Source organism: Artibeus jamaicensis, unplaced genomic scaffold, assembly GCF_021234435.1.
Source record: "Artibeus jamaicensis isolate MK-2021 breed Jamaican fruit bat unplaced genomic scaffold, CSHL_Jam_final scaffold_612, whole genome shotgun sequence".
NCBI classification, from domain to species: Eukaryota; Metazoa; Chordata; class Mammalia; order Chiroptera; family Phyllostomidae; genus Artibeus; species Artibeus jamaicensis.
Genome location: NW_026522049.1, coordinates 11,827,069 through 11,843,252, shown reverse-complemented (window position 1 = coordinate 11,843,252; position 16,184 = coordinate 11,827,069). Strand labels below are relative to the sequence as shown.

At 52.4% G+C, this 16,184-nt stretch overlaps 1 protein-coding gene across 3 annotated transcripts in view; it reads left to right on the top strand.

The window, feature by feature from the left end:
* Positions 1-1,001: 1,001 nt before the first annotated feature.
* The window catches only part of TRPM1 (transient receptor potential cation channel subfamily M member 1), a 72,652-nt gene continuing 57,469 nt past the window's right edge, over positions 1,002-16,184 (top strand). For all 3 annotated transcript variants that reach the window (XM_053658932.1, XM_037145888.2, XM_053658931.1), the window contains exon 1: positions 1,002-1,194. In XM_053658932.1, the coding sequence (XP_053514907.1) occupies positions 1,120-1,194 (75 nt within the window). In that variant the 5' untranslated portion in view covers positions 1,002-1,119. The remainder of the gene's footprint in view (positions 1,195-16,184) is intronic.

Here is a 16,184-nt window from a genome sequence, read left to right as displayed (position 1 = left end):
GCTGACCCCAGAAAAGCCCTGGGGAAACACAATGAAAGCAGAAATAGTTGCGAGTCAGCCTAATACGCCCTTAAATCTCCAGAGCAACTCCTTCACCACCAGGCGACTTCCCTCGCCTGTCCCGGAGGAGTACAAAGTGTGCTGCACAGAGAGGTCAAACCATAAGGCCTCTGGGTGTGGAACCCCCAGGCAGGGCCAAGGAAAACGGTCCCTTCTGAAAACAGGGCGCAGACGGAGGTGAAATGCCCAGAACAGGGTCCTCTCACACAACTCTGGGAACCTGGGCAGCCACGCTTTATTTATAAAATAAAAGTTTTATTTTTATTTAAAAATATTATATATATATATATATATATATATATATATATATATACACACACATACATACATACACACACACACACACACACACACACACAGCCCTGACCGGTGTGGCTCAGTGGGGTGGGCCCATCATCCTGCAAACCAGACGGTGGCTGGTTCGATTCCCAGTCAGGGCTCATGCTTGGGTTGGGGGCTGCAAGAAGCATCCGATCCATGTTGCTTCTCTCATTCTGTTACTTCTTGCCCTCTCTTTCTCCCTTCCTTCCCCCCTCTCTAAAAATCAATGAATAAAGTTAAATATATATATAGATGCTGGCACCCCGAACATGCCAGGCCCTTGCCAGAGCCTCGTCCCTGGCCTCCCCAGCCAGGCCCACCCTCAGAGCGCCTACTCTTCAAAAGAATGTTTCAGGGGCCCCCCTAACAGCGGGCACCAGGGGGCTCAGAGGCCCAATGTGGGGGCTCTCCACCCCGGAGAGGTGCCTCCGTCAAGACCCAAATCCTCCCACTTGACCACCCTGGGCAGCCACCACTTTGTCTCAAAGTAGATTTACTTTCAATCGCCATTTGCTAAATCTGCCCCCTATAAACCTTTGGGGGCCGGAGGGATTAAGGCTGATTGCAGATGTTATAGAAGGACCAGGATCCGGGCGAGCAGCGGGAGTCGGGCCCCAGGGGTCGACCCAGCTCCTCCTCGGCCTTGTTGAAGGCTCCCCGCCCCAGGCTCCCCCAGCCCAGTGGGCCGCCCCGTGGGGGCTCTGTTTCTCCCCACCCAAGGGCGCAGGAGGCAGGGCCATGGGTCCCCAGCGGAAGATGAGCAGCTCTTTCAAGCGGGGTTCGCTCAAGAGCTCCACATCCGGGTCGCAGAAGGTGAGTGCACTTTGCTGGGTGGCCTGCGGGCAGAGGGACAGAAGGACAGAGGGACCCTGGCCTGCAGCTCTGCGGTGGGGAGTGCGGCCCACCCTCTGCATATGGGGCGGGTGGGGTGTTCTTCCTTCGGGGGGTGGCTTCCGGCCCCCTCTCTGGAGGTGGTCCCCCTCTCCTGCTGCTGTGAGCGTCATTTGTCATCGTCTGCCTGCTGCCACCTTCGCAGACCACACCCAGCGAGTTCGGGGTCAAGAAACGGTCAGATCCTCTGACCACGCGCAGCACATCCACCCCCCCAGAAGTTCTGGCCTTTGGTGTTTGATGATTCCGCCCCCTCAGCTCTCCGCCCCTTCCGACCCTTGGCTCACTCTTTGTTCTCCCTCACGTGTTTGGGGGAGCACCATGTGGGCTTTGCGAGACCCTCGGTGAGGATCCGAACCACCTCGAAGCACCTGGGGAGGGTCGGGCGGCTCCTAAGACTCAGAGCAAATTGTGGGGAAGGAGCCCAGACGGCCCTGCCCCCTCCCCCTGCAACCCCAGGCAGGGTCTTGCAAAAATGGGAGCTGATTTGAAGCCTACACTCGCTGTTCCCAATGCTTCACTTTATGACCCTCTGAGCGTGGGGAGTCTGGACAGGCCTCACCCTTCTGCGGTGACCGCTGCTTGGTTCCGGAGGTGAGGGCCGGGTCACTCCGGACCTCTGCACACCCGATCCCTGAGTGAGCCTCCTGGGCTCAGTGGGGCGTCTCTGCTCTTACCACTTCGTGTAGAAGGTGGCGCAGGAGCTGGAGCAGGAATTGGCCCCGTGAGAACGGAGGGGCTGCCTCTGTCCCCCAGGCATGCACCGATCCCCCACGCCATGCCCTGCAGCCGCGTGGGGCGGGTCATTCAGCAGGGCTGCAGACAGAGGGCTGGCGTGGGGCCACGTGTCCCGCACTGCGCTCCTGTATACAGAACTGCGTGTGCCTACCTAGGGATCTGTCACTGTTTGCTTCCAAAGATGAGATCCCAATCTTTCCCTGTGTTTGGGGCCTAGACAGTGTAAGATTCTCAGAACCAGGCCAAGTCCTTCATGTGAGGACACTGAGATTCTGAAATGATGGACCTGCTGAACTCGGGTGGGCCTGCTCTGCCCATGGGGGGTTGCTCAGCATGGAGCCAGGGGGTCCCCAGCCTTCGCTCTTCCCAGACAGCCACGTGGCTCCCTCGGTCCCTCACTGAGGCCATGTCCTTCTAAACAAGCCCCTCCCACTGGTCCCTCCCTTCTTATTACCCTCACTGGGGAGATCGCCACTTTATACGATGAATTTACCTGTCTATTCATCCTCAGCGCCCCTAGACCGCTAGCCCCAGGGACCCGGGTTTGGCTCGCCTCTGTCTGCCAGCTCTCAGTGAACACTGAAGAATGCAGGAGTCAGTGCCCCGGTCCTGGGGGGAGCTTGCATGGAGACGAGGCCTGGGACAGGCTTGGCCTGCGCACAGCACTTGCTGGTGTGGTCTTTGTTCATCTTCTGTATTTTGTCCTGATTCACGCGGTCGCCTCCTCCCCTGTGGTTAGAGACTATCTGAGTAGGATCGACAACAAAACCAGCGCGATGCGCCTGCTCTTGGGGTCGCTGTCCCCTGGGAAAAACCGGGAGGTCTGCAGCCAGGAGGGGTTCTGTAGCTGCCACGGCCCAGGCCCTCGGAAGTAAACGTGCTTTGCAATTATCGGGGATCATGGCTACCAGCAAAGGGGCGTGGCTGGAGGTTTGGGGGGGTGTTCATTTTGCTGAGTAACCACCGACCACTCTAAGGCAGGATTAGAGCGCTCTGAGTAGCATGTAAAAGAAATGGATGGACTGGGCAGGTGCCAGATGGCGCAGAAGAGCGGGTCAGCGAGGCTGAGCCGAGAAGTCGCCTGCTAGGGCTGCTCCCAGCCGCCTGCGCCCTGGCTGCACCACGCGGCGCAGTTCCGGGCAGGGGGTGAGGGTGCTGTGCAGGGTAATCCACGCGATGGCCCGGACGTGGGGCGGCAGCTGGCGGGGCTAATGCCCTTTAATATCTGCTTTCATGTGATTAATGCCTGTGCATAAACCCTTGAACCCGGGAGAGCGGGCCCGAGCGCTAAGCCTGCCAAGAGCATCACTTTGGGTTATGCTGGGAGCGGAGAGGCATTTCAGCGATTTACATTTTGGGGACAAGCCATTATTTTAGAGTGTAGGGCAAGTAATAAAGAGATGGACTAAACGCCCAGGCAAGCGGACAGGAGCGAGATGGGCCGAGCCTGGGGTTGGGGTGTGAAAGTCATTGGTGTTCCCAAGTGTCCTCTCCCTGCCACACACACACACACACACACAGACACACTCACCTCCCTGGACCCACCCTCTCCCCCTCCCCCCACCCTCCTCCACACAACACCAGTCAGACACCCTGAGTTTTCTGCCACTGCTCTCTGTCGGCTCAGTTGCTCCTCTCCTTACACACAACGTCTTTTACTTCTTTTTGCCCATATACTCCTAATGAAACACACTGCCAGCCTGTTAGGGTGAACCATTCAAAAGTTGCCATTTGTGGAGGTCCAAAACAGTGGAATAGCCTTGTCCTGTATTTTTAGGAAGTTGGCAAATGAGTTACAGCAAAGGACCGCTGGAGGGCAGGTTAGTTCTGGAGCGGCCAGGTGGGGGCAGCAGAGAGCTGAGCCGGCAGGACTCGGGGCTCACCAGGTGGGCTGCGGACAGAGCAGGCCCAGAGGGCGGCCTATGGGGTCCTTTTGCCCGATCACAGTAAACAGCGAGAGCCTCAGTGGCCAGAACCTTTTACTTGGACAGAGCTGAAGAGTAAAAGCACAGGATGTGACAATCGTACTAACAGTTCTTGCGACAGGCTCTCTAGCCCCTTGCAGTTCGACTTATCCTCTGGGCAGAGCCTCTAGACGGGATTCCCTCCCTGACCCTCAGGCCAGAGCTCCATCTCAGTCCACAGTGCAGAGGTGACCTCCTGGCCCAAGGCAGCACGCCCCCAACTGGGGACTGACCCCGCAACCCAGGCATGCTCCCTGACCGGGAATCAAACCCACGATCTTTCGGTTGTACCAACCATTCTGCTCCAACCCACCGAGCCACACGGGCCAGGGCTCAAGAACACAGACAGCTTAAAGAGAGAAAAGGTCAAGTTGACTTTCTTGTAATTGGACCCACATTTTGGGAGACTAGCCATCGATCCAGAGTTAAGATTTCAGAAGCATTAGCACAGGGTTTGGAATTTGGAAGTCCCCTGCTAGGTCCCACCAGAGGGCAGAATGTCACGGTCAGACTTTTGTAGATTCCAGCACAGTGACTCACTCACTGAGGCTTCGTACGTGCAAATTAACGAGATGTCAGGAATTTGGTGAGAAGGAAAACCAGCTCCCATAATGCTCTCGCCTTGGAACTTCCAGAAGCTTCAGCAGACCAGGCTACTGCCCTCCTTTGGACAGACTTGCCACACCAGTTCTTTTTTCTTTCTTTTTTTTTTTTTTAAATAGAGATTTGAGAGAGAAAGCCAGAGAAACATCGATTTCTTGTTTTACTTATTGAAGCATTCATTGGTTGATTCTTGCATGTGCCCTGACCGGGGATCGAACCCACAACCTTGCAACCTTGGCACATCAGGATGATGCTCTAACCAACTGATCTACCCAGCCAAGGCAGCCAGTTCTTGACCTTCATACCGGGGTAGGACTCCTACAAAGCCTTGACACAACCGATTGTTTCCATCGCAGAGTCACTGGCTCTATTTTCATTGTAGAGATTATTCTGGAAACTGAAAAGCACTCCATGTTTGGCAGGGTTTTTTCCTCCCATGTGCTTGTTATCCTAGCTCAAGTCATCTGCCAACATTGCAACACGAGGTCCCGCGGAGCCCGAACCCTCCACGGTGACCAGCGATGAGCCACGTTAATAGCTCTCGCTCTGGCCAGCCTGGGGCCCTGTGCACTGGAACGAGGCCGTGTGAACAACGTTAATGTAAAAACGTCTAAACCTGCAGAGAATTTTCACGAGGTTTTTACTGGCGCCGAGCTGGTGACATGCCAGGAAGCGAGATTTCAAATGCTCCAGAGAATGGCAGTGTTTTGCTTACGTTTATGCATTCAAAATTAAGGGGAGAACTCAGGAAGAGATGTGAAGGAAAGAACAAGGCGGGTGTGTGGAGCGGGGGGGATCTCTACGCCTGTAGTTTACAAGATCACCAAGGTCACGTACTCCCTTGAGAGAGCTTTAAAAAAGGTGCGTTAGCCTATTTGCTCCAAGTCAGCAGATAAGGGCTTGCTTAAGGCCAAGAGAAACCTTTCACCATAGAAGTTCTGCGCCTGGGGCATGACCACCCACCCACCAGGGGTTACCTGCCCAGTTAAGAATTTTTTTTATCAGATCACCCTGTGGGGTGACCTTCCCTCCCTGGGCTTGTCAGGTTTATTACAGAGCCCCTTTTCCTTCACAAAAGACTGCTGCCAATACGAAATTATGGACGGGGCCGGGAACCCGTGGGAGAGCGACCAGCATGTTTAGCCACCTTGGCCCCAACGGTCACCAGGCGCACCCTTTAGCTTTCGGACAGAGGAGAGAATTTCCCAAGCCTGCGTTCCACATGGCTGAGCATGTTACTTGCCCCCAGTGAGAAAACCTACTTTGTTTTTCTGTCACGTAGGGAGGGAGTTACGGAGAACTAGAGGCCAAGTTTGTGGTGAGTAAAGGCACCTATAGGCCTATAGGTGTCGGCCTCATCATCTACTTCCCCATTTTCTCCTGTTTATGGTTATCTTTGACAGCTAGAGCAAAGATTTTATATCCCTCTCTGGCTTTCTTCATTCATGAAGGCATTGTTCAATGAAATAGGAGTTTAATTTACAAATATCTATCTATCTATCTATCCACAGATTTAAATCCTTACCCAAGGATATGTTTATTGATTTTATATGGAGAGAAGGGGGAAGGGAGGGAGGGGGAAAGAGAGAGAGAAACATCAATTGGTTGCCTCCTCTTTGCACCCTGAAGCCACAACCTTTTTGCTGCACAGAACAACGCCACCCGACCAAGGCACCAGAAAAGTATTTTTAATCTACATCTTCCACCTCTTTATTTCAGAGATCCCGCCCATTGAGTCATTCCTAAGTCAATGCTACTTCGTTTTCAAATGTATGCAATTGGCTGAGTTTCTAAATTTGAGTTGGAGTTATCAGTGTAAGCTCACGATAAATTGTCTTGTATATGTTATATATAATTATTATATTGTATATGATTACTGTGTTATTATATATGTGCACACGCACACATGTAGCCTCATAGTTTTGCCTCCTGAAGAGGCCTGAAAACAATTCCATTCAGAAACAGAGACTAGTTTCCCTTTTTTTTCTTCTTTAAAAATTTTGTTTATTTATTTGCAGAGAAGGGAGAGGAGAGAGAAAGAGAGTGAGAGAAACATTCATATGTGGTTGTTTTTCATGTGTTCCCCACCGGGGACCTGGCCGGCAACCCAGGCATGTGCCTTGACGGGGAATCGAACTGACGACCCTTTGGTTTACAGGCCTGCGCTCAATCCACTGAGCCACACCCGCCAGGGCCAGGTACTGGTTTCTAAGATCATTGCCCATCCACAGGAACCCAGGCTCCTTGGAGAAAGAGCTGAGAAATATCCAGGTCTAGGGCAAGAAATGTACCAGATAAACTCAAAACATCCGTCCATTGCAGACAGCAAGGCAGTGCTGGATGCCCGGTGGCAAGCCAGGAGGACGCCAATCAGGACACTTTGCACGACAGTGAGGAAAATCACCGCTTTGGATTGAAAGGCATCACGTGTGCGTCAGCCCATGAATCCATACTGACACCCAGAAACCCAGAAATGCCTTGGGATGAGATGAGATGAGGCAAGGGAACCACTTTATAAAGTGAAGCTTCACTTTATAAATGGATGCCAGCTAATACATGAAGGAGGCTGTGTTCGTTGATTTTAGGGAGAGGGGAAGGGAGGGAGAGAGAGCCATAGACATCCATGTGAGAGAGAAACATTGATTGGTTGCCTCCCGTTCAAACCCGGACTGGGGAACAAACCCGCAACCTGGGCATGTGTCCTGACCGGGAATCAAACCTGCCAAGTTTTGGTGTGGGGTGGCCTCACCGCCCCCGCACAGAGCATGATACAGAGGAGAATTTCAGAATTCAGAGGGGTTTCTCTCCTGCTAGTCACTGAGAGCCAGAATGACTGTGCATGTTGCTACAGAGTTCCCAGCACAGCAGGCTGTGAGGCTGTATTTGTGGGGTCTGCGGGCTGCTTGCTGGTGGAGTGGGGGCAGTGGGGGTTCAAAGCACCCAGAATCAAGAGTCAGGTGCGACTCACGCGGTATTATTCACTCGTTCTTCACCTTGCTCTCTGGCCCAGCCTTGGGCGACTTGAAAAAGGATCAGGGGAGATTACTGTCAAGAGTTGGCCTTCCGGGGTCCCCCAACCAGCAGCCCTGAATAGGGGCTTCTGAAGGGCGGTTATGTTCAATTGTCTCAATTATGCAAACCTCGCTGACATTTCCAGCAGGGGAAAGGAGGAGGGGGCGGGTCACTTCAAAGGCGAAGTTCCCGCTCCCCCTTCCCCCTCAGACCCCAAGGCAGCTTTCATGGGATGCCACATGGGGCCTGCTTTCCTTCTGTGGCCTGGGAGGCAAGTCACGGGGCCGTGCCCTCACTGGGATCACGAGGGCCGGACACAGCCTCTCACATGCTACACACGTGGGCTCCTCTTAAGGAGAGGGTCCTCCCCGGCCAGCTTCCTGCTCCAGCCAAGGAGGAGGCTACGCTGCACCCTCCCTGCTCCGCCACCACAGCAGGTAAGCTCAGACTTGGCTCTTACAGACTGAGGCCTCTGGCTCCTCACCTGCTGAGGCCAGCTGGACAGGGCCCTCTGGGGGTGGCCATTGGACCCATGCACAGCTAAGAGGACGCCAGCATGATTCCCTGAGGGGACACCCGCTAGGAGCTGGGCCGCTGCTGGGCTCCAATAAGTTGAGGGTCCCTGGGGACTCCTAACTGCCCGGCTGCAGGGCTGGACCCCCTGGCCTGCCTTCCCTCAGCACCTGACCTCCGTTCCTTTGTTCCCTGGATGGAGTGTGTGCCTGAGAAGCCTAGAAAACTCAGCAGTCCTTAGGGAGGGAGGTGTTTGTACCTGTCGGTCTTTACCCGCTGATCATTTTTAACTACAAATTAAAACCTCAGGGCCCTGGCTGATGTGGCTCAGTTGGCTGGAACATTGTCCCATAACTGAAAGGTTGCAGGTTCGATCCCCCGCCGAGGTGCACATGGAGGCCACAAATCAATGTTTCTCTCTCTTCCTTCCTCACTCTCTGGAGCAATAAAAAATGTCCGTGGGGGAGGATAAAAACAAGAACAACAACTCAGGGAACTCTGGCTGGTGGCTCAGTTGGTTCCCATGCACAGAAAAGTCACTGGTTCGATCCCTGGTCGGGACACATGCCTGGGTTGTGGGTTTGGTCCCTGGTCAGGGCATGTACAGGAAGCAACCTGTCAATGTCCCTTTCCCTCTCTCTCTCTCTTGTCCTTTCTCTCTCTCGAAACTCAATAAACATATCCTCAGGTGAAGATTTAAAAACAAGAAAAAGACAGGTTATGCCACACCAGGTCATGAAGGGAAGTCCCACTTCCCTGTCACTGCTGGTGGGAGTGGGAACTGGGTTCTAGAAGGCAGTTCAGGAATATATGCCAAAGTCAAGAAACGCCACGTCTCGGGGTCTGCGGGAGGCCGAGACTCACACAGCGCCGTTACTACTGGGAGACTCAGGGCACCGTCCGAGCATCCGATATGGAGTATTGGGTGTGTGGACTGTGGTCCAGCCACAGGACGAACGACAATGTGTCACCCCTACGATGGCAGGGACTGTGTAATGGCAATGTGCAGAAGACCGTATTTTTCATCTCACACACACGATCTAGTCCTAGACCAAAGCCTAGGAATACTTTGAAATGCTACCGTTATTTTAAGCTAATTTCTGAGGATTCTTCTTCTTCTTCCTCTTCTTTCACTTTGATACTTTTCTATAACCAGCACGTTTTCTTTTTGTTACCAGAAATTATATCTTTTCTTTAATCCTTAAGCAGAAAAGTTAGCAGAAATAGCAGGGGTGGAACGGAGGGAGGGAGAAAGAAAATATTTATAGGAATTGTTCATGGTTGACCATGGACTGGTCAGGAGCAGAGACAGGAATGAAGGAGGGTCCGGTGTGGAGAAGACGAGACAAATTTGCTCTTTCTGAGTGACAGACGGAGGGAGGAATTAGGACAGGGGACCAGCCCTTCTGGGGGCAGACGTAAATCATACCGGTTTGATTTTACGGAAGGATTCTCTTCTGGAATGTGCACCAAATAACACTTTGCAAACTAACAGCAGTTTTAATTTCTTTATTTGTTGCTTTTAGAGAGAGAGGAAGAGGGAGGGAGGGAAGGAAACATTGGTGTGTTGCTCCACTTACTGATAGACTGCTTGGTTGATTCCTGCTTGTGCCCTGAGGGGGGATGGGACTCACAGCCTTGGTGTATCGGGCCGACGCTCTGACCGACTGAACTACTCAGCCGGGGCTGACAGCGGTTTTCATTCATGGCATTTGCAGCAATATTTGTAGCATGAATCAACCACTCCCTGCAGTGTATTTTAGGCCCCCAGAACACTGGACACATCAGCCAGTGTTGAAGGTGTCATCGGTCCATTTCTGGGACCAGTGTCAACACTGGTTGGGTCTGGCTCCTTGCAACCTCATTTCCTTGCTTTGCGAAGTGAATCTGGACCAGCGACAGAAAGACAGGGGGCATTTTCCGTGGCTAGTCATCTTTCTTCTGAACCGAGTGAGCACAAAGCACACTTTCTATTAATTTATAATCCTCTGGGGGTATTAGGTATTTTTAGAAAATTCTCTTGTGCTTTGATTGAGAGTGTTTTTAAGATGTCCTATAATGTGTGTGTGTGTGCATGTGCGTGTGTGTGTGTGTGTGTGTGTAAATTCTGGACCTGGGAGAGTAGAAGGCTTCACCCAGGGAAATAAGGGGTCCAGTCCCCCGCCCCCGAAATGCCTTTCATGCCCTGGACGTGAATAGGGTTCAGTGACTTAACACGTCTCTAAAAAGACCGTCCTAGCCTGTTGCGTTGGTGTGCGGAGGGATCTGAGCGGTGGACACACGCCAGGACCCTCTCTTCCCAGCTCTGATATTAAGTTTAGTCCGGGGAACCCCGACCTACACAGCTGCTCAGACGGCACCAGCTGGAATTTATCCCGCTATTTCCTAGAAACTGTGTCTTCCATTGACATCCAGTTGGGGGGAAAAATGCGTTTACAATGCTAAGGAAATAAGCTAACGGCAGCTCACCGAGCTCCCTGCCCCCGCAGACCCCGGTCTTCTTGATGCTGCGTGTCTCTCCTCCCCACCCCCCACCCCCGCTTCTGGCTCCTACCCCACCTGGTGTGTCCTTCCCCATAAACTCGGCAAGGACAGCACGTCCTGTATCCTTGTTTTCCAAGGCCTGGTTATGCTTGATATGCCCCAAGGTATAGGTAAGGCTGAACTGGCAGGTGGCCTCTCTCCACGGGCACCGCAGATGCCATTTCTCTCGCCAGAGCTGCATTCAGAAGAGTAAATACAGAGCCCTGGCTGTTGTGGCTAAGTGGATTGAGTGCCGGCCGGGAAACCAAAGAATCCCTGGTTCAATTCCAAGTCAGGGCACATGACTGGATTGCAAACCAGGTCCCCAGTAGGGGGCGCACACGAGGCAACCACACATGATGTTTCTTTCTCTCTCCCTCCTTACCCTCTCTCTAAAAATAAACCAATAAAATCTTTAAAAAACAGTAAATGCAGGTAAGTGAATTCAATTCTATAACTTATTTAATTTGATATCTTAATAATATTTCCACATGCACTCAATATAAAAAAACTAAGTAATGAGATATTTCACATGCTTCTTTATAGTAAATCTTCAAAGTCCTGCCAAATGTGTTTTGTCGTTGTCATTGTTGTTGTTTTTAATCTTCACCCGAAGACATATTTTCATTGCTTCTAGACAGAGAGGAACAGGGAGAAACATTGATATGAGAGAGTAGCTTCCATCCTTTGTCTCTGGTGTGAGCCCCCTACTGGGGATTCAACGCATAACCTTTTGGTTATGGGATGGCGTTTGAGTCACGCCAGCCATGGCCCGAATGCAGTTTTTTGAAGTCTTTATTGGGGCAAAAAGCAGTTTTCCATCTTCCCCTATGCTCTCAGATTGGTGCATCCCAATGGCCCCATTTTAGGGCCTTGAAAGGTACGACTTAGCCTGTATGCTCCAGGCCTGCGCATATCAAGGTTTGCTCTTGTAAAGCCGGGTCATGCAGAAACATCCCACTCCAAGTCATTTTCTTCAACTACTAATAGACATAGTCACCCTTTAGAAGCTGTAGTTCTATTTTAGTCTTTTAAATAGTTGCAGAGCTGGTGATTTGCTACATCATAATTGTTTTAACCAGTCCCCCCGCCAAACCCCCGTTGTAGACAAATGGGAGGTTTCCAGTTTTTCACTTAGTTCAAAAGATGCAGCAACAGACCTCCATGCGTTGCCTGTAAGTGGAAAAGAAGTCATAGGCAACAGATGCGTGGGAGTGGCAGTGCCCGGCCGCCTGCAAAGACCAGCAGCTGAGAGGGTGGGACAAAGGCTCCGGACTCTCAACCAAGTGGGCCACCAGCTAGCCTTCCGGTTTGATTTAGATGTCGATGCCTTCGAAGCGAAATTGAAGGACTGTGCTACTTGTGTGTGTGTTTAAATTGCTTTGAGAAAGAGAGAGATTGAGAGAGAGATTTGTTGTCCCACTTATGTACCCATTCATTGGCTGATTCTTGCATGTGCCCCGACCGGGCATCAAACCAGCAACCATGGCAAATTGGGCCAATGTTCTAACCAACCAAGCTACTCAGCCGGGACTGCCCTTGGTCCTTAAATAAAAGAATCTGTGGCTGGATTGGTGGCGGTTCCAGCCCCTCCCCCTGGCGGACAGATTGGCGGGCAGGTGAGGGCCACCTGCAGCCCACTGAGCTCCATCGGCCTCTGGGTCTGCCCCACCGCCCTCCGGCAGGTGCGCCTTCCCCACCCTGGTGGCCCCAGCGGACAGGACAGTTTTGCAGTTTTCATGATATGTAACTCTTTCCCCTCCTTGGTGAACCTCAGGTACCTGGCATCGGACGCGATTTGTCCTTTTATGACTGGCCTATTTCATGTGTGAGCTCTGGATATCTTGCCTCCCAATGTTAAAAAAAAAAACAAAAAAACCAAGGAGCAAATATTGAAGATGCAGTAGCCTCAGCCCTGCTGCTACCTGGGAGGCTGGCCGTGCTGTATAATTACAGAGTATGGTATCTAGATGGCTCTGAAGTGGCCTGCCTTCTTTTTTTTTTTTTTGTCTTGCCTTTTTTCCTCTCCTAATTGACTCTTAGCCCTTGCTTGGGGCCAATCACCACCCTGCATTTTACCCAAAGGTCAGCAGCCCCTCACTCATGGGAGGGGGGGTGTCAGAGGCCATCCTGGCAGGCCCCAGCCCTGAGGAGTAGTAGCACCACCTTGAGTTAAGACAGTCTCGTAGGTGATTTGACTGCATTGAGAAAGACCAGCCCCCGAACAAGTAGGCCTGTGTGCAATTCGAACAACACCCAGACAATTCTGGTGAAATGCATGTACTGAATACTGAAAGGACTTTCTCTCGGTCCGTTTGAGCTGCCGTTAAGAGAATAGCGTAGACCGGGTGATCTATGAACAACACACTTTTAAAAAAAGATTTTATTTATTTATTTTTAAAGAGAGGGGAAGGGAAGGAGAAAGAGAGGGAGAGAAACATCAATGTGTGGATGCCTCTCGCACACCCCCTACTGGGGGTCTGGCCCAAAACCCTGGCACTGGGGACATGTGCCCTGACTGGGAATCAAACTGGCGACCCTTTGGTTCGCAGGCCCGCACTCAGTCCACTGAGCCACACCAGCCAGGGCTGAACCAATTTATTTCTCACTATTCTCGAGGCTGGAAGTCCAAGATCAAGGAGCTGGGAAGTCTGGTGTCTGGTGACAGCAGCTCCCCCGGCCATTTCCTTCTGGTGCCAGCAGGAGGTGGAGGGGGCAAGGGGACTCTCTGAAGTCCTGTTGATAAGGGCAGTAATCCCACTGGTGGGGGCTCCACCCTCCTGACCTAAGCACCTCTCAAAGCCCCCGCCTCCTAACACCCTTGTAACATGGTGCAGCCAAGAGGGGTCCCCAAACAGGGATTTGGAATGGGGTCCAGAACTCAAGGTGTCCAGGAAATATTAGAAAAATATATAGGATGTCCTTGTCCCTCCCCCTCCCCACAGGTTTGAGTTGGGGGAAGGGACACATGAAAAAGGACCGCACAGGGCTATTTTGTACAGCCACAGCCTTGCAGCTAACCTCTGGCATGGTCATTTAACATGTTTATAATGTTTAACTGGTTTCATAGATACGTTAAATAGCTGTGGCCATGCTTTGAGCCAGGGGGATGGGAGTGACTTCCACCCAAGATATTACCGGGAGGCAGCTCCCCCTGGTTACAGCGCCTGCGTGAGAGCTTGGAGAAGATTGGCTCCATGCCACAGGGCCACGCCTGCCCAGACTCACTGTGGCAGCCCAGTAAACCCAGAAGAATACAGCAATGCTGGCAGGTGTAACTGATTGTAGGAGGAGTTGGAAATGAGACTGCAGAGGAAGATTGGTGCAGGGATTTAAGCCCAGATGCAGCAACCATGCGAGGGGAGAACCACTCGGCTTTGGCAGAGTGGGGACCCCACGGCTTTGGCGAGAGTGAGGATCATGTTGCTTTGGGGTGCTCCCTTTTGCCACATGGCTTAGGAAGCAGGAGAGACTTTGCCTGGAAGAAAAGGGGTGAAAGGAGTCTTGCTGGTGGGCCATGAGAAGGTGCCACTTGGCCCTGGATTAACTGGAGATCATGGTGGCGACACAGCTGATGGTGCTGGGAGCCCAAATCACAGACTTCAGCTTCTTTTCCTGAGATACGGTCCCCAGACCAGGGCAGAGGGAGAAGGAAGGACTGTGTCTGTGGGTATCATAAAGGGCTGTAATATTTTAATGAAGACGTTAAGTCACTAGTCTAAGTCTGTATAGCTTTAAATAAACATTTCCTTTTCTTTTCACAAATCTCTGGCATTGAGAGATGTCTTTCCTTTGCCAGCGGGCATAGTGAACCTAGTGGGGGGTCCTTTCCGGTAATAGTATATCGTACTCCCCCTTGGGTCTGTTCTGTAACACCTCACATTGGGAGTTAGGATTTCAACATAAGAATCTGGGGGGACCCTGACAGTCCACTGCAACTTTATTTCTACAAATATAGTGAAAAAATACGGTCTTTTTTGTAATTGTGAAGGGCAGCCGAACCGTTGTCCCCAGCCTGGGGCTCCCTGTCCTTTGCGTTATGTGAGTGGCCAGGTGCCGCCCCAGCCCCCACAGGTGCGGACAGCAGACAGACAAGGGCAGATCCAGGTGTGTGGGGACCCACAGCTACCTGCCACTGTGCGGGACATCAGCCAGAGTTCCCCATCCCCAGGGCATTCCATAGGAGCCAGAAGCCAAGACTCCCACCTGCGCCCCCGCCTTCGTGAATAACAGCAGCAGTTCTTCTTGGGAAAGAGTCAAACCAAGTCCCCGTGTGGGCCTCATGCCTCGGCAGCATGATGGGTGTGAGGCATCTGCTCAAAATAGACACATGAGACAAGTGGCTTCTTCTGGCTAAACTGGTCCACAGTCATTTCGCTGTGGGCTTTGCTGTTAATTTTGGCCCTAGAAACAAGGCCACTGAGTAAACAGAGACTTGCCCAGCAGGGAACCAGCTGTTCTGTTAGGAAGCCAATGCCCCAGGGCAGCAACTGCCCAGGCCCGAAGCCACGCCCATCATCCGAGCCCCACCCACTGCTCTTCCCTTCCCCCTTCCCTGTGACCCATCCCCAGCCCTGGCCTTCCCCAGGCTGACTCCCTGCAGCACCCCCTCCCTCCTCCACCCCCTACTGGTAGGGCCACCCCCATCCATGTGGACAATTTCCAAAAGGCCAAATTCTCCCAACTCCTTGTGGCTCTCAGTCACAGGGTGCTTCTCCCAGGATTTGTTTCTGGCTGTCCTCATGTCCCAGGGAATAACAGGGCAAGGAGCATGTGGGTGACCAACGCCCGGCCTGCACAGAGGTTAACAGGTCCTGTTTGAAGCAGATGCTTCTTTTTTCCTTTCTTAAAAAAATAAAAAAGATCTGGCAGCCCCAACGCAGTGCCCTCTGACCTCCCTCCACAACCTGGCGTAGCCCCTCACGGACACTCGGTCCTTGGCAGAGGCGCCATGGAGGTGCCCGCGACCCTGTGTCTGTCTTCCACCCCCCTGACCTTTTTCTTCCACAGCACTGTTCTCTGCTCCTTGGGGCTCAGTTCCCAGCCACCTTTCTCTTCTTATATCTGCAGAGTCTCTCATCAGCAATCCTATTGATTTTAAGGTGTAGGAGAGAGAGAGAGAAACAGAGAAACATCTATTGGTTGCCTCCCGTACATGCCTCAGTCAAACCCACAACCTAGGTATGTGCCCTGACCAGGAATCGAACCCATAACCTCTTAGTACATAGGACAACAGTTCAAACAACTGAGCCACCAGGCCAGGATGATTCTCACGACTTTAGATGTTACTTATACACTGAGTCCCAAACATGTGCCACTACCTGCGATGAGACGCCTCTGCTGCGCCCGCACCGCCTGCAGGCGCCTGCAGCCTCTGGTCCTCTACCGACACCGAGGGCTTGACTTTCCTCCCCACACCTGGTCCTGAGCTGCCCCACCTCCACCAACTGAAGCCCCAGCCACCCAGTTCCGCCAGCCAGAAACCCAAGGGTCATTACTGGGGTGCTCCCTTTCCTTGGTTGTCATGGGTACCGGGTCCCCAGCCGGCCCCTCTGCCCC